Source organism: Dermochelys coriacea, chromosome 3, assembly GCF_009764565.3.
Source record: "Dermochelys coriacea isolate rDerCor1 chromosome 3, rDerCor1.pri.v4, whole genome shotgun sequence".
Lineage (NCBI taxonomy): Eukaryota > Metazoa > Chordata > Testudines > Dermochelyidae > Dermochelys > Dermochelys coriacea.
Genome location: NC_050070.1, coordinates 99,801,788 through 99,825,374, shown reverse-complemented (window position 1 = coordinate 99,825,374; position 23,587 = coordinate 99,801,788). Strand labels below are relative to the sequence as shown.

Here is a 23,587-nt window from a genome sequence, read left to right as displayed (position 1 = left end):
CAGCGTCAAAGCAAGAGGTACAGTTTGAAAAATAGCCAGAAGACAAAATACTGAAAGAGAGAGAGAAAAAAGCAAGGACCTTTTTTGAGAAGCTTAACTGCAAACAATGTACAACTAAGATACCCTTCAATCTTTCTTGTTCCAAGTCTAATAGGAGACTGCATTAAATTACAATATAGATTGAAAACAAAGCATGCTCCTTTATCTGCAAGTTTTATTTCTTCATGCATGTATAATAGTTTCACATCTGAAATTATTTACTTTAAATTTAGATCCAATAAATGCATGACTAGATTTTTCTTGGCAACGGTGATATCTTACAACTGATTCATCGGCAAAAATGTAGCTGTTTCACTTATTCATAATAAGATGTCAGGCAGCAGTCTTACTATATATTTCAAAAATGGCTTTACAGTTTTCACAAACTATTCTCCTTCTATAAAGTTGTTTATGTGATCTAAGGATTTTGCATATTGTAAATAGGTGTATGACATACTGTATTGACCTTGAAGAGAGCCAGCCTTATATAAGGTGGGAGTAGTCTTACAGAAACAGAGATATTTATAATAAAATGATCCTACATTTTAAAAAATGTTTTCCAAACAACCTCCAGTTGACAAGTGATCTCATTTCCCCTTTAAGGGGAGTTGCTTTTTATTTTTATGTTTTTAGTCATGTTCCTGTATAACATGAGATAGCTTTGAAGATTGATTAGAAAAGGAAGATTTTCTTTGAGAAACATTCCAGAAAAAGATGTTGGGTTTTTTTGTTGCTGTTTTGGTTTTGGCTATGCATTCTTAATCAAGATAAACTGTAGATGTCAAATTAAGAACAAGAAAACTTAACAGAAGAGGGTTGTTTTTTCTCCTGCTGTGCAAGACACATCAATAGGTTCCTGAGCAGCCCCCTTCCACGTTTTAATCTTTCCCTCCTTTATAAACTGCATATACAGTTTTTAATTTGTCTTAGAAACTTAATCTAGTCTGAGGGAGTTGGCAAGCATGCACCACGTTGTACTATTTAAGGCTGATATTTTCAGACATCCAAAGGATGTGGATGCCTAATCCCAGCCTGGTTTGGTGGTGGAACATCTAAGATGAGATTCAAAGCATAAATGGAAGAAACTGCACTGAAGAGAGGGAGAGAGTTTATGGGTTGAGATTTGAAAAGAGGAAATTACTTTGATTCAGAGGATGGGTGCTGAATCCCACATAATCATGGCAGCACAAGTGAAACACTGACTCCCACAGTGGAAAACTGGAAGGAAAGCCAGCAAGAAACCAAGGCCGGGGGAGGAGTGAGAATGCAAGGAAACAGGTGGTTACAAGGTCAGAGGGGTGATGTGGGCAGAACTAGGTGATTATCACAAGCATGAACATTTTTGGATTTTTAAAAATTGATCCATTTCAGCTGTGCCCATGCACATTTAACTGAACAATTTTCCTTGCCCAAATTCTTGTAGAAAGTGAATTTTAAACTCATGCACTTGAGTATTCTCACCGGTGGTGACATCTTTAATATGGGATTGGATACGTTCTAGCATAGCAACGAAACTGGGTTCCTCAAACACCTCACTAGAACATTACCACAGGTGCAACTGAATGAACCAGACAAGGGTCTGACCTCACCTTTCACAACTATTTTTCTTCTTATGATTATTTATATTGCTGTAGTGCCTATTTATCAGTTGTTTTGTGCATGGACATGTAATTGCCTTGTATAAACAGGATGAGAGAAAGTTAAATTTAAAATCTGCACCATTGAAGTAAATCAACAGTAGCTTCAGTTCTGAAAAAACAAAGCTTTGGGCAAAGCCAGTGTTGCCGAGAAAGAAAGAGGTTAAAGTTACTTAAAATCCTATTTAACTGGATACTCTCAACTGCTATACTCCCTGGGAGATTCAAAGCCCCACTGGCTCCTTCTCATGTCTCCTGATTATAAGAGTCATAGTCATCCAGTCAGGGTCCAGAAACAATACTTTGTGATTTTTGTGACGAATCTCAATTAGCCAGCACACAGCTCAGACTTTGAATCTCTAGTAGGGAGTGCTCACAACAGTCAATTCAATAAATAAATATAAGGAAATAATGATCTGCTCACTGGCATTCTGTCAGCAGGAATAAAGGCTAAACTTGTCAAACAGAATTTTCCACAGCACATTATTTGCTCAGCACAAAGGCTCCGATTGCATAATTGAAAGAACACAGGCAGACTGCTGCACCCCCACAGAGCCCCATGGACTCCACTAGGGCTCTGTGACAGTGCAGCCATTTGCAGATGTACTGTCAAATGTAGAATCTAGGCCTCTGTGTGTGTGTTAAATCCATAAGCAGTGTTGCAAATGGGCAATAACTGTGAATTGGATATGGAGACAGAATATGAGAGTAATATAGTCTGACTTTCTGGAGCAAGAGAATGGTCTGGTTGGGACACCCTGGAGATCAGAAGATAGGGATTTAGGACAATTAAGATGAGAAGTGGTTACAGCATGAGTCAGAATTTCAGCAGAGTCAAGGTAAGTAGGAACTCTGCCAATGTTCCAAAGTTGGCAGTAGGCAGAATTAGACACAATTGCAGTCAAGGGGCCTCTAAAATTTCTGGCCTTGAGATCAAAGTTAAGGTCTGAATTAAGAAGAGTAATGGAGGAGTCAGAAGCATAAGTGTCCAGGATAATAATGGTGTTTCAGCCAGTTGTGCTTCTCCAAGTAATTGTACCTACAGGAGACAGGCTGTAAAAGTTGCATCTATCTAGCTAAGCAATGGTCTCATTTGATTTTGTTCCTATCTATATGATTTTGGAAATGATATGAGCTTCTGTGGATTCCTTTAGGTCTTCTTTCTAGATTAGTATTACTAGCCCCAGCAAAAAGCAAAAGTATTTGGCATGAAACAAGACTCTAAGCCCTAAATATCATATATAAGCATGGGGTGATTTAAAGAAAAAGAGAGTTGACAAGCAAATGCCTAGAGTGTCTGTGTAAATGGCATATTGTTTGTAGTTTTGTGAAGCAGAGCATCTTGGTGTTTGAAACCACTTCCTTAGAGGCATAGCTTTTGAAGACTTTTGCGCTCCAATCTACCTCAAGCCATGCCTTTCTCGGTTAAGCATAAGTGTATGTGTGTGCATGCATTAAGGGTGCATTAGTGAGATTGTATGAACATATGCATGTTCTGAGAGCATGTATATGTTACTCCTCTAACCTTCAACCTGAACAAAAAGAAAAACCTGAACAGTACTCATGCAAAGAACCTGGGGAAACAAAAGTGGGAATTCAGCTACACTCAGACCATGACTACACTGAAGCCAAGTCTATAGTATGAGTGCTTTGCCAGTATAACTATACTGGTATACTGTACCAACAAGGTGTTCCTAGCATGGATGCAGCATATATACCAGCAAAACTGTCATTTTGCTGGTATAGGTAATTCTGGCCCCACAGAGTGAAACAAGCTATGCTGGAAAAGAACGAGTTTTGCTGTATAACTGCATCTACTTTAGTGCTTTTACTGGCACAGCAATGTCGGTCAGTGATCACACCTCTTCATGCCCTTCACTGACATAGCTGTACCATCAGAAGTCTGTAAACCAGACATGGCCGGAGTCTGATAGTGGTTGATACCAGCTCATGCTCACAAATTGTAAGATTATTGCTAAGCAATATCTTACATACATATGTAATGTCTCTAAATTGTGCAGTTGCAAAATAAATTATCTGAAGAGCACAAGAAAATCTTCTAGAGAAATATTTTTCCACTCCATAATGTGGAAATCATTGTTGGGGTCTAAAACGTTATCTTTGAAGTCTAATAGTAAGTCTGTTACTTTTGAGTTAGGGAAACTACACAAGGGACCAAATCAGATTTACAGAAGAGGCACTTGGGAATCAAAAGTTATGTTTTGCAAATAATTATTACAATTTCCAAAGTTCCCTAATCAAATAACAACAACAATAACAACCACAAGACTGCAACTTGAAATTTCAAGCAGCAATTTCCCATTCGATCTAAAATCCAAGAGAAAGTGAATCTATCAAACGGCTCATTTGATATGTTGCATCAACAGGCAGCTCCAATAGACTGTGGCATTAGCACAGGTGATTTGCACTGAAATATATCTCAGCTCCACATGGATACTCACTTCGCAGGAGGTACCACCATACCCTGGAGGACACTGACAAACCTCCACAGAAGATGCCACCTTCTTACCAGTTGAATAACGATCAGCAGCTTCAAGGCTAACCCCACTCAACCTGAGTTTAGATTAACAAAAATAAAATAGTTAACTCACAAACCAAGTATAGAAGGCAGATCAGTACACTTGCATACAACTAAAAGTGAATGGGGAGACTCGGTGTGCTATTCTCATTTACTTGCTTAAATATAGGAAGGCATTCATATTTATCCAATGTCTCAATTTCCTAGACTAATGTCTGCAGGCTTTAGCTATTTCTGTTCATCATGTGAAGAAGAATATGGTCAGCACACACTTGAAAACTCAGAATACTGTATCTGTAAGAGAAAGACTATTCTTGGCACGCAAGTTGTATGCTTTAGCTTCCATTACAGATGTACATATAAATAGCCTGCTTGTCGCAAATGAAGTAGCAAAGAATTTTAGACTGTAAAACAACTTTCTCCTGCTTAAAACATTACATTACTGAGCTTTGATTATTGGACATTTTTCTTCTGCAGATTTGCCCTTTTGAAAAAGATTTCAACTTATCAGCTCTGTGCAGGAAGAATTCTATACCTTGCACATAAGAGTCATTAGTTCCAGTTCTCCAAATGCCACAAAAAGAGAAGACACACACACAGGAATTTCTATTGTTTCCATAATCTTGCAGCAGAAAACTGAAAGAAAATGTTAAGTCTACCTCTCGTGGAATTGTTTTGGCATCTCAGTGATATGGCTGATATATATCTCAGTGGCAACTAGCTCTAAAACCCCTCACTAGTAACTTTCTTTCTATTCCTTTGAAAAAATTAAGGAGCCAAAAAAAAAATCAATCATTTTACCCAGTCAGAAAAAATGCTCCAATATTCCATGCTCTCCATAAATGACTTGGCAAAACTTTAAGTATTATTTTGATTATTTAAAAAACCTTCACTCAAAAATGTATAAATTAGCAAGTCAAGAAAGTACTTCATCACAGCTGACAGCTATTTTAATACAAATTTGTGTTGTAAGTCACCCCATCTCCTTGCACACTGGACAGACTGTGCAAATCTTTTGGTGAGTCCTGGAAGGGATCATGCATCTCTGCTGCACCCTGTTTCAGAGATACCCCACTGGCTGATAGCAGGCTGGGATTTGTGGGGTTGATTCTCAGCCAGGGCTCAGAGTTTTTGGGGGGAAAGGGACAGGAGTCTGTTGATCCCCAAAACTGCAAGCCTGGGGCAGGCACAGAATATGCCCCCCGTCCCTCACACACCTGTGGCCCCATTGGCCTAACTGGAGTTGCCCCCTAGCCCTAAAAATAGAAGTGAAACTACACCTATGGCTCAGAGGTACACCATTTGAATTAGTGAGGTGCAGCTTAGCCTATTTTCACTTAGCATCCTTAAAGGAGACCTTTATTACTAGTGGTGTTTGAAAACTTTCCACCACACTGCATTTTCAAAGGAAAATAGTTTTTTTGGCACAATAATTTCACAATTTTTGTGAAAAAAAAATCAACGTTCACTGAAAAACTGAAAACTATTTGATTTTCAAACAAAAAAGTTTGGTGTTTTGGTTGCCAAAAACTGAAAAAAAAAATGTTGATTTGAAAAAATGCACACACACACACACAGTCTCAAAATTTTCTACAGGAAAAAAGAATCTATTTCCCTAACCAGCTATACATGGATTGCTCTCACAGAGAAAGAGGGGAACAGATGAAAAGAAAGGAAGGGGGATTAGCTACTATAACAGGGGTAGGCAAACTATGGCCGAGGGGCCGCATCCGGCCCTCCAGACGTTTTAATCCGGCCTTCGATTTCGCACCGGGGAGCAGGATCCGGGGCTTGCCCCGCTCAGGTACTCCAGCTGGGGAGTGGGGTCAGTGTGTGGCTCCTGGAAGCAGCAGCATGTCCCCGCTCTGACTCCTACGTGGAGGAGGGCTCCGCACACTGCCCCAGGTGCTGCTCCGCAGCTCCCATTGGCCAGGAACCGCAGCCATTCGGAGCTGCGGGGCAGCGCTTGTGAACAGGGCAGCATGCAGAGCCGCCTGGCTGCACAGGAGCCGGAAGGGGGACATGCCGCTGCTTCTGGGAGCTGCTTGAGGTAAGCGCCGCCTGGAGTCTGCACCCCCTGACCCCCTCCCACGCTCCAACCTCCTATCCCAGCCTGAGCCCCCCTCCCGCCCTCTGAACCCCTTAGTCCCAGTCTGAAGCATCCTCCTGCACTCCCAACCCCTCATCCCCAGCCCGACTCCAGAGCCCGCACCTCCAGCTGGAGCCCTCACCCCCTCCTGCACCCCAACCCTCAATTTTGTGCGCATTCATCGCCTGCCATACAATTTCCATACCCAGATGTGGCCCTCAGGCCAAAAAGTTTGCCTACCCCTGTACTAGATGGTAGAGCATGGAGTCTGGGGAAATGTAAGAGATACTCTGTGTGGTTTACAAGGGAGTTATTTTTTGCCATGGCTTGAATTTAATGCACAGCTAGAGACTTTTGCCAAATTGGGATCAATTCAGACAAAACCTAGAACCCCTGCAATAAAACTCAACCCAGAGAGGATGAGCTGAGTTCACCCCTGAGTCTCCAGAAAGCTCCCTCTCTCCTTCATTATTTACCTTGCTCCTTGCTACAAATCAATTGTGCAATTACATTTTTTGAGTTCTACTTTCTATGAACAATCCCTAGCCCTTTAGATATTAAAGAAACATTACTGAAAAGCTAGAAAAAGGCACAGAATAAATCAAAGAATTTAGAAAGAAAGACCTATAGGCAAAACAAAAATTGCCAGTGAAATGTTGAATCCCATTTGCCTATTGATTACAGCTGGCCTGCTCCCCGCTCTGTGTAATATAATTTAGAACAAGGAGAAACTGTTACACACAGAAACATTTCATCTAATATTATTTCACATTTGTATTCACTGAATACTTCCAATTTTCATTAGGTTCTGCTGTTTGCTAAATGGGATTTTAATGTGTTTAACAGTTTTCAGTGTTAAACAGTTACTCATTGAAGAAAGCTGCAGTGCATTTTTTCCACTTCATTGTTGTAATTTCTATTCCTCCGTGCCATTCTGCATTCATTAAAATACATAATGCTGGCAGTAATGGAGCACTGGATTCTGGAGATACGTGAACAATCTGAGATTCAACATCTAGACCAAATATTTAAGCTGACTGTTACTGTCAGCAGGCAACTGCTGACTTCTAAATACAAATAAGATTAAAAAGGAAGGAGACATTTCAGACAGTATCAGCATAGTTTACTGCCTGTTATGGCAAGCATCTGAATCACATCAGCTGTGTAAGTAACATGAGGTACTGACCTGAGCGTTGTTCATTTGTCTTTTAGCTAATTCTGTATACTTAGGGACCCCACTGCTTTGCCTTTCCCATCCTCCTCCCCTCTATTTTAGTGGTTTCAAAGTAGCAGCCATGTTAAGTGATGAGTCTATTTCAGACTGCAAGTAATATATTGTCTTTATCAAGATTTCTACAACTGCTCTCCAGTGCCCATCTCAGTCTACACCACATTTACATTAGCTGCACTGGCAAATATTAACAGTGAAGAATCAATGTTATTACTACAGGCTTCCTTAGAACAGAGTCTAAACAATACTGGATTAAATAACAACTACAATACATACTTTTTAAAAGTTCAATCAATTTGAAAGATTCCACAAGCTTTAACAGAGTCTCCCAATTTAGGCAGAAAAGCAACAATCACTTTCAAAACTTCTGATGCATTTCTCTCTTCTCCTCATGTTTTTATCCTCTCTAAATGGGCTTTTATTTAGATGTTAATTTGAGGAAACTTCCTAATTATGAGATACAGTAATAATTGCATCCCTAGCTTTAAAATAATCCACAAGACATTCAAGATCAAATGCTGTTGCTTAGTCAAGGGCACATCAGTCATTACACATTAATATGAAGTATCCTCAAATTATTATGATACTGAAATTTTTATGGCTTGTTTTTTTATCCTTCTGTCAGGATAAAAAATAGAGGGGATGGGGATGATCTTCTGGTTAAGGCTCAGGCTGACTGGAACTCAGAACATCTGGGTTCAATTCTCCGTTCTGTATGATTTTGTGCAACTCATTTTCTCTCTCTCTCCGTGGAGAGATTCTCAAACACAAAACTATAAAATCACCCTTGAAAATTCTTGCAGATGTGAAGTCATTAGAAGTTTGAATATTTGCTCTATTTAAAAGAACAGGGTATTTAAAGGTAGTGAGTTTCTGCTGCTTTTCTGAGGTGGAACTTACCCACTGGAGAAACCTAATTACACTCAAATGCTTACCAGATGGAGTGGGACCTCTGCATCTCTGTCACATTCTCAAGGAACATTTTTACACATACATTTATTTTTTCACACTCCTAGTCTTGGGGCTATCTGAGTTTTCTGGGGAAGTCTGACTTCCTTCAGAACCCATCAACACTAGTCTTTAAGCAGCCAGAAGAGTCACTGCTGAGTGACACAAAGCACACAGACTCTTAAAGATTTTCCCTATAGTACTCCCAAGGCTCGTAGGGCCAAGGGAACAGGAAATAAAGTTAATGTTTAGCCAAATCCACTATGGAGAAAACAGAATATTATACATTTATTTTAATGTGCAAGATTATTATTGAGTATTCATCCAACTGAGAATTGAATCAGGTATTTTGCAAGATAGTAAAGAGCATTACCACGTAGCCCCAGGGCCTACAGTGTTTTATAAGAATGAAATGGAATCTAACAGAAAATAACACAGTCAGACCTAGGCACTCATTGGAAATTAGCAGTACATGTGTGATGTAATGGACATCAAAAGATCAACTTAATTACAGAGGCCCTGGGTGAAATCTTAGCAAAACCTCCATAGACTTCAGTGGTAGCTTGGGTTTCACACCATGTCTTCCTCAATATTGTACAGCACTGAGCACCCTGTTAGCACTCAGTATACCATAATAACCAAAGAGCAAGCTATCTTCCAAGTGTGAAAGGCTTTGCATGATACTGGTGGTATTATACACACACAAAAAGCTACTTTAAACAACACCAGTGGGTGGATCTCAGATTTACCAGCAACGGCTATGTGTGGAAGGGAGGTTGTACCATCAGCACTGATTAGGAGTATTATGTCTGTGGTGAACACAGGCAGAACATCCACAGAGATAGTGACACATCTTTGAGAGCAACTCAAAGTCATTTTTTAGCCAAAGACAATAAAAATAGAGAACACTCTTCTAAATGACTAACAGCTACTTTTTTATCATAGCCCTTGTGGAACCTGCATTTCCAACCATAATCCAACAACTGGAGAGAGACTGCCACAACCCTGCAAAGCACTTATAAAAAGGATTTTTATTCTGACCCATCCATATGTTCTCCTGCTGAGCTTCCCTAAGGATACTACTCAGCAGAGAGGTTCCTTTTTCCCTGAACTTCTCAAGTGCCCCCAAAATGCTGTGCACCATCTCAGCAACAAAGGGGCTTCTTTAAAGGGAGGCAGTGTGACCTAGTGGACAGGGCACTGGACTGGGAATCAGGAGTCCTGGGTTCTTCCAGCAGCCTCCAGAATGTCCTGGCAAATCCCTTCACCTGTGGGCCCCATTTTACAGATGGGGAAAATAATATTTGCCTTCTTTTACAAAGTGCTTTGAGATCTGCTTTTGAGAAAAAGTGCTTATAAGAAAAGCATTATCATGTTTCTGAGAGTCTGGGGTCTATGTATGTTTTCACAATGTTTAGCTAGCATATTTAACCTGCATGGCACAGTTTATGAATCAGCATATTAGCTTTAAATGTTAAAAGGAGTTCTCTGTCAAGAAAGTAAACTGTGGGGAATCAAAAGAGGAGTGGAAACTTGGAACTTGGCAGGCAGGACTCTGGGCACTACTTCGCAGTTTGTAGGAGAAAGTTTTAAATAGAGACCGGCCAATGCCAAGACACTCAGATTTGAACCCTACTGACCTTTGCTGAAGTTTTGGCAGGCTCTTTCCTCCACAATGGGTCAAACTAAAATGCCAAATCCAAACACTACTAAGTTGAGGAAAATTTAGATCTAGAACCAAATTTTGCAGCTTAGCTTGTTCTTAAGTTTAAAGAAGCAAGATCAAATGTTACAGGGACAAATTTCCCTGGACACCTAAACAAAAGCTGACATCAGCAAGCTGTATGCTTGCCATGACCTGAATTTCCACATCTACAGGTTGGAATCTTTGTTTAACCCATTTGGAATTAAAACAATGGCTTTTGTGATTTAAGACACTCTGCTCACTTGCAAAATCGGTGTTTATTTGCTTTCAACTTATTTGCCACGTTTCAGCTGGATAGTACTTAAAATGATTACGTTTTAGGTTCTCTAAGTAAAGGTGAGAAATTAGAAAGTATTGAAAATGTTAGCAGATGGTTCCATATACTATATCTAGGAATGTGTTCTAGTGGAACAGGGCAACACAAAGATTTTGATTACTCTCCTCTTTTAGATAATACTTCATTCAAGGCAAGTAATCACAGGATTGCAGTCAGCTCCCTCTACCTCCACTTGGTTAAGATCACTGAAGTGACTGGTTCGTGGGTTAGTCTACACTTCAGATATTATACCTCATGAGTGGAAAACCACAATGGAACATAAACTGGAATTAATTCCAGTACCAAATTTTACAAACATGATTCAAGTCACTGAGCAATAGTGTATTAACAAAGGATAAATCTAAAGAACCAGGAACCAGGCTGACGTTTGGCCTACCTGCAGTGTCCACTAATGCACTAACAGAAATTCCAAATCCAATGCTAGCTTTGTAGATTGAATCACAAAGTTTTGTAGGTATTGTAGACTATACACTGCAGCCACCTAAATGGGATTGCTGCTGTGCCAGCTCACATAAAGCTCCTCAGGGCACACATCATTCATTTTATAGAAAGAGTTCAAAAGACTTCAAATGAAACCATTGATTTTAAGACGACCAGACAGTAGAATCATCTGACATAAATCAGAGGGAAATTAGGTTTGGGATTACCTAGTTGTAGATGCAATACCGATTAAAAAAATCCCTCTAGCTACATTTTGTCAATTTGGTTTTTATTCATTTTGAGAGCTAAAGGATCCCTCTCTCCTGCATGGTCTTAACATCCTGGCATACTCTATTCTTTAAATGGGGAAACAAAAAATTAAGATCTTCCTCTCATAACCAAGGCATCTCAGCACTATTACCCATCAGAATCACTTATCATATACAACGGAAATATAGTGTTTCAAAATAGATGTATTTATAGAATTGTGATTCTCTCCTAATAGTCCACATGATTTCACTTTGTTGTAGGTTAGCCAGTAGAAGCCCCCCACCCCCCAAAAAGAGCCAGAATGGGAAAAATGCAGACTATTTGAAAATGTTAAGATTTAAATAAATGTTAAAGATTTAATTGAGGAAAAATAACAATAAGCATCCTTCTAAATTACACCAACCTCAGCCCTGCACAAAGAGAAAATAAAAGCATTCATCAGACGGCCTGCAGAACATTATCATAAATGCAGTTCCCACATCTACCTGTAGATGGCATCCATCCCATAGCTGTATGTGGCTCTTATGAGGAGCCTCTTTATATTTGCCAGCACAGTCATGAATTCCCTTTTGTTGACTGGAGAGTCAGTGCCCTGTACAGTAAATAAGTCCGGTTTCAGCACAATTTCTTCAGTGTGTTCTTCAAATGGCTGTAGGTGAATGCCCTCCTTTGAAGTGCTGATTCTTAAGCCAGCTCCCTAGAGAGAGCGATGTGTTAGGGATACAATTAAATATAAAAAAGGGTAGAAAAGATGCTGTATCATTGTAGATATTTGGTATAAAGAAGAACTGGAAAGCATATTTTATAAGAACAGTCTATATCAGGAATGCACTGGATTTTCTAATCTTCCTGATATGAGCTTTGTTGCAAAAAGTCAGTGCATGCAAAATTCAGGTAACCCAATTGGAACCCAGTAGCGTGGCTTTGAATGAGTATGAGAAAATCCAGATAACCCACTGAAGCACAGTATACATGATACTATATAGCACAGATGTTTAAAGTGTAAAGTGGTTTAAAGTGTCTGCAAATGCTATTTCAATGAACAAATGTATTATATTTATTCATTTTTCTTGCTCATCATTACAAATGTAGTCTACAATATTTTCTAACATTAGTAGAGGCTCCTTTGGGTAGTTAGTCTTGCCTATCTAGTTTTAAGTCATTAAGCTCTGATCCTTATTTGTTGCTGTAAATTGGCTGCAGACACACCTTTACATGTCGGTTTTGCCTGCTCACTTTTGGATGCTATTAGCCTTCAGTGTTCATGAAAGAGATGGACAAAAGTCAGTCACTGGAAATGAAAATACTTTACCTCTATGATGATATCAGACTGCAGTATTGTTTCAACAGCTTCTTCCTGCCCTGTGAGGTCATAGGAGATGGTAAATTTCAGATGCCCTCCAGCAGCTGTTATCTATAATAAAGCAGAATGATGCTTATTACATGATAGGAAACATGCCTTTAACCATTCTGGGTTACTCTTTTCCTATGACAGTATTTCCAGGAAATGGATTTCCAGTGTTGTGAAAGGAGATGTGGATGATCTAGTGCCTTAAGCAGGAAGTCCTTATGAACCATTCCCTCCCTGCCCCAAGCATGAGAGGACTCACTCTCACCTACTAATGTTTTCCCCAGTGCCAGGCAAAGGTTGCAAATCACTCCAAATACAGTAAAACTAAGCAGCAGCAGTTCCTCAGAAACAGCTTTGAAATCTGTGCAAATACATCTCCCTTCAATCTGCATTGTAGAAGGCTAAGGGCTGTTTCAAAGATAGGTTTTGAATGTGTTTCAGCTACTTTAGCCCCATCTGGTCCTTGCCTCCTTAAGAATCAACCAACCAGTGTTTTGTACAACACTTTGCATAACGGGGTCCCCCTGATTCAGGACTAGGACTGGTAGGCACTACCATAATACAAATAATAAGCAACAATAATAATAATAATTAATAATGGATACAGCATCTCCTATTCTGATGCAAAATATACCAATAAGGCAAACTGGCATAAAGGAAAAAGAGTTTTGCTTTCATATCAATTGTAACCAAAAATAGAGGAATGTAATAGTCTGTCCTCATGCAGTCAAACAAAGGAATGGTATGTTCTTTATCTCAGCCTGAGTCACTTTCCATAATAAGAGGCTAATAACTTCAGGTCGTATCTCATTTCAGTATGTTTTTCCTACTCTGTTTTTGCACCCAAATTCAGGGCCCTGACAATAACTTTTCGGAGAAAAATCACAACATGTATAGATCATTTTTAGGACAGGAATCAAAACTACTGTCATGAATGACTGAGTTTACTGCAAATACAGCAGGTTTGCTTTGCACCAAAACACTGTTAAAAGAGCAGTTTTTTAAAAAAAATATGAAAAAAGTCTGTTTTGTATTCCAGTGTAACATCTCCTCTGAGATGAACAACCTACAACAGCAAACTCCCTGCCCTTCCCAATCCATGTTGCTGATCACAGAGAAGTCTTGTGAGTATTCTGCAGGAAGGAGAACAGTATGATTATTCTCAAGACTGATCCAAGGGAACAACGTACTATATTCTATCATTCATCATACTGGATGTGTTACACGGCATGTTTGCACATATGTACCAGAAAGCCAAGGATGCTCATATTTTCCTGTGCACTGTATTTTAAGAAGAAGGGGGAAAACAAATCAATCTCCTTATTAAAGATGCAGCAATCAGCTCATTTTAGATAACATATGGAAGTATAAAAATCTGTGGATTTAGGCTTTATAGTTAGTAGCCATGTGAAAACTAAAAGAGGCTCCCAGGATTCATAAGCAACCAAAAGTTTGGATGTGTATTCAAATGTTATCCAGACCAGCTGGGTCTACAAAACTACCTCTAGCCTCTGGTGACACCAAAAACACCTAAAAAAAATCCCTAGCCTCTAATGCAGTGCTTTGGCACCTCTGCTTCTAGTCCTGACTGAGCCTGTAGGCAATTAGGAGAATGAAAAGCAATAGGAAAGCAAAGATAGTCAAGCTTTATTCAACCTCAGAAAGGGTTGAAATCAGGTCAGTTCTTATTTAGTCTAGTTGTCTAGTTAATCTCAGAAAGGGTCTGAATGAGGTCAATTCTTATTTTCTCTAGTTGACCTGTCCCTTTTTAGCTAGCACAGATAATGAACACATGAATACAATATAAATTCTCAGTGGTCAACCCTTCCACGCATAGTGCCATCACAGCTTTGAAGAGTTAGAAGAGTTTCTTTAAATGCCACCATAATGGTAGCACAGGAACGCCAATGTTTCAAAGTTGTATGTAGTGTTGCTGTAGCTGCATTTTGGTCTCAGGATAGTAGAGAGAAAATGTGGGTGAGATAATATATTTTATTGGACCAAGTAATGTCTCTCTCACCAACAGATGTTGGTCCAATAAAAGATATTACCTCACCCACCATGTGTCTCTGATGTTTCAAAGTGGCACTTATGAGGTACTTTGGTCAGCTCTGGAAGTGTATTTTATCTGGTATTCTATGTAATACTGAAGTGGTTAACAATACAACTGAAGTCTCACAATATGATAGAAGTTATCATTTACATTTGCCGTTGTTTTTGCTAGCCTTCCTCTGTTGCAACCTAGGTTTAGTTACAATTTAAGTCATGGGTAAAAATGAATGTGGTAGTCTCATCTTCGTCTGATGTCAAGTATCCTAATTTAGGAAGGGCAGTTCTGTTTTTTATTCTGGTATTTTTATGAACTACCATCATAACATTTGGGCAATTTAATAACACATTTAAAATTTCATGACATAAAATAATCACTCTGAGACTATCAGTTTAAATTCATAAACTGTAGTCCTGCAATCACTGTGCTGCATAAACAAATATGCCTCATAAGAACATAAGAATTCCCATACTGAGTCTGACCAGGTCCATTTAGCCCATTATCCTCTCTCTGACCGTGGCCCATACCACAGCCTCAGGGGGGAATGTACAGAACAGGGCAATTCTGCTACCTTCTTACCTGTCAAGCAATTTACCCTGTGGTTCTCCTGGTCATCACAAACCCAACTATCTGTATTTCTAAAAATTGACTCCTCCTCTGCTATTGCCAGTGTCTTCCTAATAATTAGAATTCTCCCCCCCTCCCCCGCCAAGAGGGATATCTTCAGTGCGAGAGGATACCGTGACATTATCTAGAAGATGCATCCCAACTATGGGATCATTCCCCTCCAATCCAGCTTCATGGTCTCCTGCCCAGACTTTCATCCTCCTTAATAGTACAGCACTGTTGGACAAGAGGTGGGACTGCTGTATGTCCTTCGTGTACCTGTCTGTCTCCCTTTGCCTCCAGAGCCCGTACTCTGTCTCTGAAGGCTTTGCGTTACATGCACACATACACCATCTGCCTGCGAGGCAGGTAATCATACATATTACACTCAGTGCCATTAATTGGGTAGCCCCCACCCTCTGTTACTGGTGTTCTATCTGCTTTTTTATTCAGCCTAAGCTTAGAGGATGTTTGTGAAGTGTATTGGGTTCTCTTTATTCCATCAGTTACTTTTTTGGGGAATTTGGTGCCTTTCTAATGGTTAAATCCCTCAGACTCCTCCCCCTAGAGTTAAACTCTCCTTACCTTGGCAGCTCACTCAGTTGCTATGCTCGCTCTCACTCACTCTGTCATGGGCTTTTTCTGCTCTCATGAGGCCTCTACATTTATAGCTTTGGCTAGGCCACACCTCTTCCCATCCTCCTATTGATTACTCTCAACTGAGAATGACCTACCAGTGATCTTAAACAATTAAGTTCCAGATCCAGTCAGAAGGAGAAACACAGCAGATCTTAACTTCTGCAGCAGGACACAGGATGGTAGGGAATTTCTCACAAATTTGGATCCTAGACCATTAGGGATACTAAATATTTTGCAACCAACACTTTTTAAATTGTATGTGGAAGTGAACAGGAAGGTTGAGAAGAGCATGGACCCAGCACTTAAAGTGGTCTGAAAGAAGTGGGAGGGCCCTATCATTTTCTACATAAATGAGAGCAATATCACACCTGCCTGTCCATCCGCCCCCTATCAATTTTCCCCCACATCTGTTCATAGATTCATAGATATTAAGGTCAGAAGGGACCATTATGATCATCTAGTCTGACCTCCTGCACAACGCAGGCCACAGAATCTCACCCACCCACTCCTGCGAAAAACCTCTCACCTATGTCTGAGCTACTGAAGTCCTCAAATCGTGGTTTAAAGACTTCAAGGAGCAGAGAATCCTTCAGCAAGTGACCCATGCCCCATGCTACAGAGGAAGGTGAAAAACCTCCAGGGCCTCTTCCAATCTGCCCTAGAGGAAAATTCCTTCCCAACCCCAAATATGGCGATCCGCTAAACCCTGAGCATATGGGCAAGATTCATCAGCCAGATACCCAGGAAAGAATTCTCTGTAGTAACTCAGATCCCACCCCATGTAACATTCCCAGCTTGCCGTCAGTTCTTCCCCATGCCCCCTATCAATTCTGACCCCACATCTGTTCTGACCCTGCTCCACCCCCCAACCCACGCATCACCTCTGCTCCTCCAGTAACTGTTGGGACTCCTTCTTCTCCTCCTGTGAAATGACTTTGGCTCCTTAGGGGAGGGAATTGGTAAAAGCAGCCAATCAGAAGGAATTCCCTCCCCCCACCCCCCGGCAGGATTGAAATGTGTGCCCCTCCAAGACCCAGCTTGAGTTGTGGAAATTTTATTTTCTGGGTCTGCAAGTGCTTTCACCCAGGTACAAATTAAGCATGGCATGGAGTACTAGTGAAAAATATTCATATAAACCCAACTCAACATTCAGCAGAACTGCTGCACTCTGCATCATCTGAAGAGTCTAAGTCCTCTTTCAAGGGTCATCCTCTGCATTCTTTTTAACACCAAGTACAACACAATGTCATATTTCAGAGTAGCAGCCATATTAGTCTGTATTCGCAAAAAGAAAAGGAGTACTTGTGGCACCTTAGAGACTCACAAATTTATTAGAGCATAAGCTTTCGTGAGCTACAGCTCACTTCATCGGATGCATTTGGTGGTAATATCAAATGGTATTACCACCAAATGCATCCGATGAAGTGAGCTGTAGCTCACGATAGCTTATGCTCTAATAAATTTGTGAGTCTCTAAGGTGCCACAAGTACTCCTTTTCTTTTCACAATGTCATAGTCTATCTTGATGGTGACAAACGCAAGAATCACTGAGGCAAGCAACGTTGCTTCAAAAATTGGTAAGAATTTTTTGGTATTTTTTTCCCCACAGAATTCTTATCACCATTTTTCATGAAATTTCAAAGTTTTCTGACCAGTTCTTGTAGCAAAGTCTGCATCTGAGTGGAAGGGCCACAGCTTCCTGGGAAAACGTAGATGACAATAGGCATGACAAGATGCTGCAACTATGGCCATGATTTAGAAAACCATGTAAGCATGAATGGAACGACTCATGCTCTTAAAGTTAAGAGTTTTGATTGACTGGGGCCCATCAGAGAATGCAGATACTACAAATGATGGAGCAAGACCTCCCCATTTCTCCCTACACAGCAGAATGACTACCATCTTATCTGGAAAAAACATAGCCCTACCTATGGTGTCCCTAGCCTCTGTTTGCCAGAGGCTGGGAATGAGTGACAGGGAATGGATCATTTGATGATTACCTGTTCTATTCATTCCCACCAGGGCACCTGACACTGGCCACTGTCAGAAGACAGGATACTGGGCTAGATGGACCTTGGGTCTGACCCAGTATGGCTCTTCTTATGTTCTCTGTTACATTCTGTTAACAGAGCAGACTAGAGAAGCCAGATTCAACAAAAGGAGATGTACAACCAAGTGCCATCCACATATTCTTGGCACTGCATATCGTATCATCTAATTTTTTCCCTCAGCAACAATACTCTACATATACACTGAACAGGAGGGATAACAGAACCATGGGGATTCCAACAAGTTAGAAGCCATGGGAAGAACAAGTATTTTAGCAACATTTTCACTAATCCCACTACATCCCTGCAAAAAAGCTCTTATATATATCCCCATGTATATCAACAGAGGTAAAAAGAAGCATCCTTATTTCTCTCCTTATATTTTCCAAATGTTGGCAAGTATTGGGTACTATATGCATATCAATAGCATAAATCACAGGTTAGTATGATTTGACCTGATTTCCAGTCTTTGCTGAAGAGCGATTCTAGGACAGAAATAAGAGGAATGAAGCTAGTCAACATTCAGGTGCTGTACCTAAGCTCTGTAGAAGAAGGCCGCACAGCACCAGTCCACACTGTGCTTGAAGGTAACTAGTACTGCAAGTCTTTCATTATCATGTGTATCAAGTTTAGCCAATTAAAATAAAACAAAAACACAAGAATCTTCTTTCCATGTGCATTTGTCTTAATTCAGCCTGGAGGGGAAGAAACAACATATTTACAAGTAACTTTACAATTATTGTGCAATATAACCTGATGTCACCAGTAATCATATGGTACGTATGCAACACACTGCATCAGGGATTTAATGAGACAGGCAGATTTTCCCATATGTATGGTAATGCTCAAGTTGGTATAGCTGTGAGATCACAAAGTATCTTCTTAAAAAAAATTATGGGAAGAATAAGAAAGGGGAATAGAGAAGGGAATGATTAAGCAAGAAGAAAACTTTTCTACAAAAAAACCCAATAATCTTTCTTCTTCTGTCTGTACCAGATGATGAGTTAAGGCTCCATCCTGCAAGCTCACTAAAATTGCATTGAATTCAAGATAAACTGAGAGTGTTCAGCACTCCAGGAATTGCTCAGCAGGTTGCAGGATCATTTCCTAAGTTATATTGCAACTGAAAAATATTTTGTATGTGACTGTTTAATGTTTCAGAGAGGCTCACTCTGTAAGGAAATGTTAAGAAATACTGTAGTTTTTTAGTAGCATTCATTCATGAAAAAATTAGTGACATTGAATTTTGATCCATAAACTAAAAAACTTTAAATAGAGGTGTCCTATCTTCCATATTTACGACCTATGGAGCTAGTGTTTTACATTTATACTCTCCTCTGTTTTCTCTTTTGTCCAGATCTTTGATATATTTTTATCCTTTTGATACTTTTTTTTTAGCTGAGGATACTTTGCTATTGACCTGGAGTTTTAGAAGAAGAGCCCTAATATTTCTAACTACACCTTCAAGTCACAGCAAGGGAAAAGGAAATATCTCAGTAGAATAATAAACTTTTTGAATCTAATGTTATTCAAAAATATCTGAATATATACAAGCCTGAACACAAAGTAGGACAGCTCTGGATCTCTCAATTTTCCTTTAATACTTTAGGGAATACTGCAAATACTGACATGACATATTTTAGTTAGCTATGGCAACACTGATTTTAAGAGTATTAAAGATAAAAGATTTTAACATTTAATAGAATAACATACTAAGTGATATTTTTTATTTTCTGTCTACTATTTTAATCATTAGGTAAACTTCCATCAATGCCACTGAAGTCAATAGGAGTTTTGCCTAATTATGAAATACAGATGGAAAGCAGGATTTGGGCTATTATTCAAACAGAAATCCTGTTCAGTGGACCTGAGGTAGACCATTGGTTGGAGCTGGCTTGGTAACTCAAATTTTCCTGAGATATCTGTGTATTTTAATGTGAAGCTTTACTATGCATGATACAACTAATGAAAACACTACCAAACCTGAAGATAAATATAATGGATGGGGGAGGAGGGCCCTTGGTGGTTAATATGGACCCGGCCTCTAAACTGTTTTATAGGATTTTTGAGGTGGAGTTTAGGAATGTCAGGAGAAGAAGACAATTTCAGCACAGTTCCCCCACTATCAAAAGGCCAGTGATTGAAAGCTGTGACCAAATGCACCCCAAAAACCAGTCAGCTTAACTTCTGTACCCAGAAAGATAATGGAGCAAATAATTAAGCAATCAATTCGCAAACACCTAAAAGATAATAAGGTGATAAATAACAATCAGCATGGATTTGTCAAGAACAAATCATGTCAAACCAACCTGATAGCTTTCTTTGACAGGGTAACAAGCCTTGTAGGTAGGGGGGAAGCGGTAGATGTGGTATATCTTGACTTTAGTAAGGCTTTTGATATGGTCTTGCATGACCTTCTCTTAAACAAACTAGGGAAATACAACCTAGATGAAGCTTGTCATAAATATAAAGGGAAGGGTAACAACCTTCCTGTATATAGTACTATAAAATCCCTCCTGGCCAGAGGCACAATATCCTTTTACCTGTAAAGGGTTAAGAAGCTCAGGTAACCTGGCTGGCACCTGACCAAAAGGACCAATAAGGGGACAAGATACTTTCAAATCTGGGGTGAGGGGAGGCTTTTGTTTGTCTGTTCTGTTTGCTTGCCAGAGAGAGATCAAGAAAGCAAGCAACCCAACTCCATTAGAATTAGTAAGTACTAGCAAGGAAATGCATTAGTTTACTTTTGTTTTGGCTTGTGATTTTCCCTGTGCTGAGAGGAAGGTGTATTCCTGGTTTTCTTTTTGTAACTTTAAAGTTTTTGCCCAGAGGGAAATCCTCTGTGTTTTAAATCTGATTGCCCTGTAAGATTAGTTTCCCTTCTGATTTTACAGAGGTGCTTCTTTTACCTTTTTTCTTTCTAATAAAGTTCTACTTCTTTTAAGAGCCTGACTGATTTCTCTATGTCCTAAAACCCAGGGGTTTGGGTCTGTGATCACTTTGTAACCAATTGATTAGGATATTATTCTCAAGCCTCCCCAGGAAAGAGGGTGTAAGGACTTGGGGGGATATTTTGAGGGAATAGGAACTCTAAGTGGTCCTTTCCCTGATTCTTTGTTAAATCACTTGGCAGTGGCAGCATACCCTCCAAGGGCAAAGAGTTTGTGCCTCAGGAAAGTTTTACACTAAGCTGGTAGAAATAAGCTTAGGGGGTCTTTCATGTAGGTCCCCACATCTGTACCCTAGAGTTCAGAGTGTGGAGGGAACCCTGACAAAGCTACTATAGGGTGGGTGCATAACTGGTTGGAAAATTGTTCCCAGGGAGTAGTTATCAGTGGTAGGGCTGGTAGGGCATAACGAGTGGGTTCCTGCAGGGATCGGTTCTAGGTCCAGTTCTGTTCAATATCTTCATCAATGATTTAGATAATGGCATAGAGAGTACACTTATAAAGTTTGTGGACGATACCAAGCTGTGAGGGGTTGCAAGTGTTTTGGAGGATAGGATTAAAATTCAAAATGATCTGGACAAACTGGAGAAATGATCTGAAGTAAATAGGATGAAATTCAATAAGGACAAATATAAAGTACTCCACTTAGGAAGGAACAATCAGTTGCACACATACAAAATGGGAAATGACTGCCTAGGAAGGAGTAATGCAGAAAGGGATCTTGGGGTCATAATGGATCACAAGCTAAATATGAGTCAACAGTGTAATGCTGTTGCAAAAAAATCAAACATAATTCTGGGATGTATTAGCAGGGGTATTGTAAGCAAGACACGAGAAGTAATTCTTCCGCTCTACTTCATGCTGATTAGGCTTCAACTGGAGTACTGTGTCCAGTTCTGGGTGCCACATTTCAGGAAAGATGTGGAGAAATTGGAGGAATTCCAGAGAAGAGAAACGAAAGGTCTAGAAAACATGACCTATGAGGGAAGATTGAAAAAAATTGGGTTTGTTTTGTCTGGAGAAGAGAAGACTGAAAACTGTTATCATGTTGCCTCACAAGTACATAAAGGGTTGTAACAAGGAGGAGAGAGAAAAATTGTTCTTCTTAACCTCTGAGGATAGGACAAGAAGCAATGGACTTAAATTGCAGCAAGGGCGATTTACGTTGGACATTAGGAAAAACTTCCTAACTGTCAGAGTGGTTAAGCACTGGAATACATTGCCTAGGGAGGTTGTGGAATCTCAATCATTGGGATTTTTAAGAGCAGGTTGAACAAACATGTGTCAGGTATGGTCTAGATAATACTTAGTCCTGTCTTGAGTATAGGGGACTGGACTAGATTACCTCCCGAGGTCCCTTCGAGTTCTATGATTCTATATTCACATTATTGTAATAATCTTTGTACAAAATATGCCTTGTGAGATATCTTTTGAAAACTAATAATTCACTAGTCAAAAATATGGAGAAATGTATGTAACAACATTATATGTAAAGTTAGGAATTCCCCTGAATGATGTTGGTAGCACATGTTCAAACCCACATAGCCCCAATTAGGCAGGACTGGTCAAGCAGATCTTAAACAAAGAAATGTGTGAAACATGTAAATAATAAACAAGGTCCTTGAGAGAGCAAGAGGGAAACAAGGCATATCTGCATTTTAGCAAACAACAGCATGGAACCTCTTTCACAATGAGACTCCATGTCTCCATCCCACAGCTGCAAGGAACTTTATCTCAGGGTAACGCTCAAGAAAATACATTTCAAAGGGTGACTGAATTATAAAAGTGAGGGGCAAAACCACCTCAAGTTATCTCTCTCTATCCATCTCTCTCTTTCACCTAAGAAAACAAAAGAAACAGCCTATGGACTTTGGGAAGAGATCCTGACCTGAAGCTTGGTCAACAGTGTTACTGGGAACCTGTAGTAAGAATTTCACCTTGAACCAAGTCTAGTTTGTTAAATTTAGTACTAGGACGCATTTTATCTTTATTTTTCTTGTGACCATGTCTGACTTTTAGTGCCTTATACTTGTACTCACTTAAAACCTATTTCTTTGTAGTTAAATAAACTTGTTTTATTCTTGGACCAAAAGTAATCCAGTGTTATGAGCAGTGTGGGTAAATCCATTTACGGTAGCAGACTGTTGTACATTGATTCCCTAAGAGGGGCAATGGACCTAATATATCTGGATTATCCAGGAGAGGGCTAGACAGCGCAAAATGTATGTTTTGGGGGGGAAATCCAGGACTGAGAGTGTGTTGGGGTCACCTTGCAAGTAGTAACCAAGGCTGCTGGAAGCTAGAGTGTGGTTGGTGTTTGCTAACAGGCTGCTGGGGTCACCGTTGCTGACCAGGGCTGTGGCTATATACACTCAGGGTGTAACCTGCATGCTGTTCGGCTGTTTGTAAGAAGCCCAGGTTGCACAGGTTGGACTCATCAGCAAAGCATTTTGAGGCACCCCAGGTTGCAGGACAGGTGTGAGATAGACCCTCACTGGTCTGGATTACACCCCAGAGTGTCAAACAGGCCACGAAGAGTGAATAGGTCTAATTGCCAAACAATGGAGTAGCCATCATAGGGACATTATCTGAGACGGTCTGCCTGGCTATCTGGGGGGAAAAAAACAGTCGCTGGCTAAAAGACGACTTCACATGTAGGCTTTATAAGAAAATCCATTGAGATATGTGGTAATTGGGTAAAGAATGTAAATTGGGTCTGTTCTGTTTCTGC

At 40.0% G+C, this 23,587-nt stretch overlaps 1 protein-coding gene across 2 annotated transcripts in view; it reads right to left on the bottom strand.

The window, feature by feature from the left end:
• Window positions 1-23,587, bottom strand: part of LAMA2 (laminin subunit alpha 2) — a 492,564-nt gene that overhangs the window by 203,063 nt on the left and 265,914 nt on the right. For both annotated transcript variants that reach the window (XM_038397415.2, XM_043510932.1), the window contains exons 13-15: window positions 12,528-12,629; window positions 11,701-11,912; window positions 4,139-4,250 (exon numbers count right to left, since the gene is read on the bottom strand). In XM_038397415.2, coding sequence (XP_038253343.1) covers window positions 4,139-4,250; window positions 11,701-11,912; window positions 12,528-12,629 — 426 coding nt within the window. The remainder of the gene's footprint in view (window positions 1-4,138; window positions 4,251-11,700; window positions 11,913-12,527; window positions 12,630-23,587) is intronic.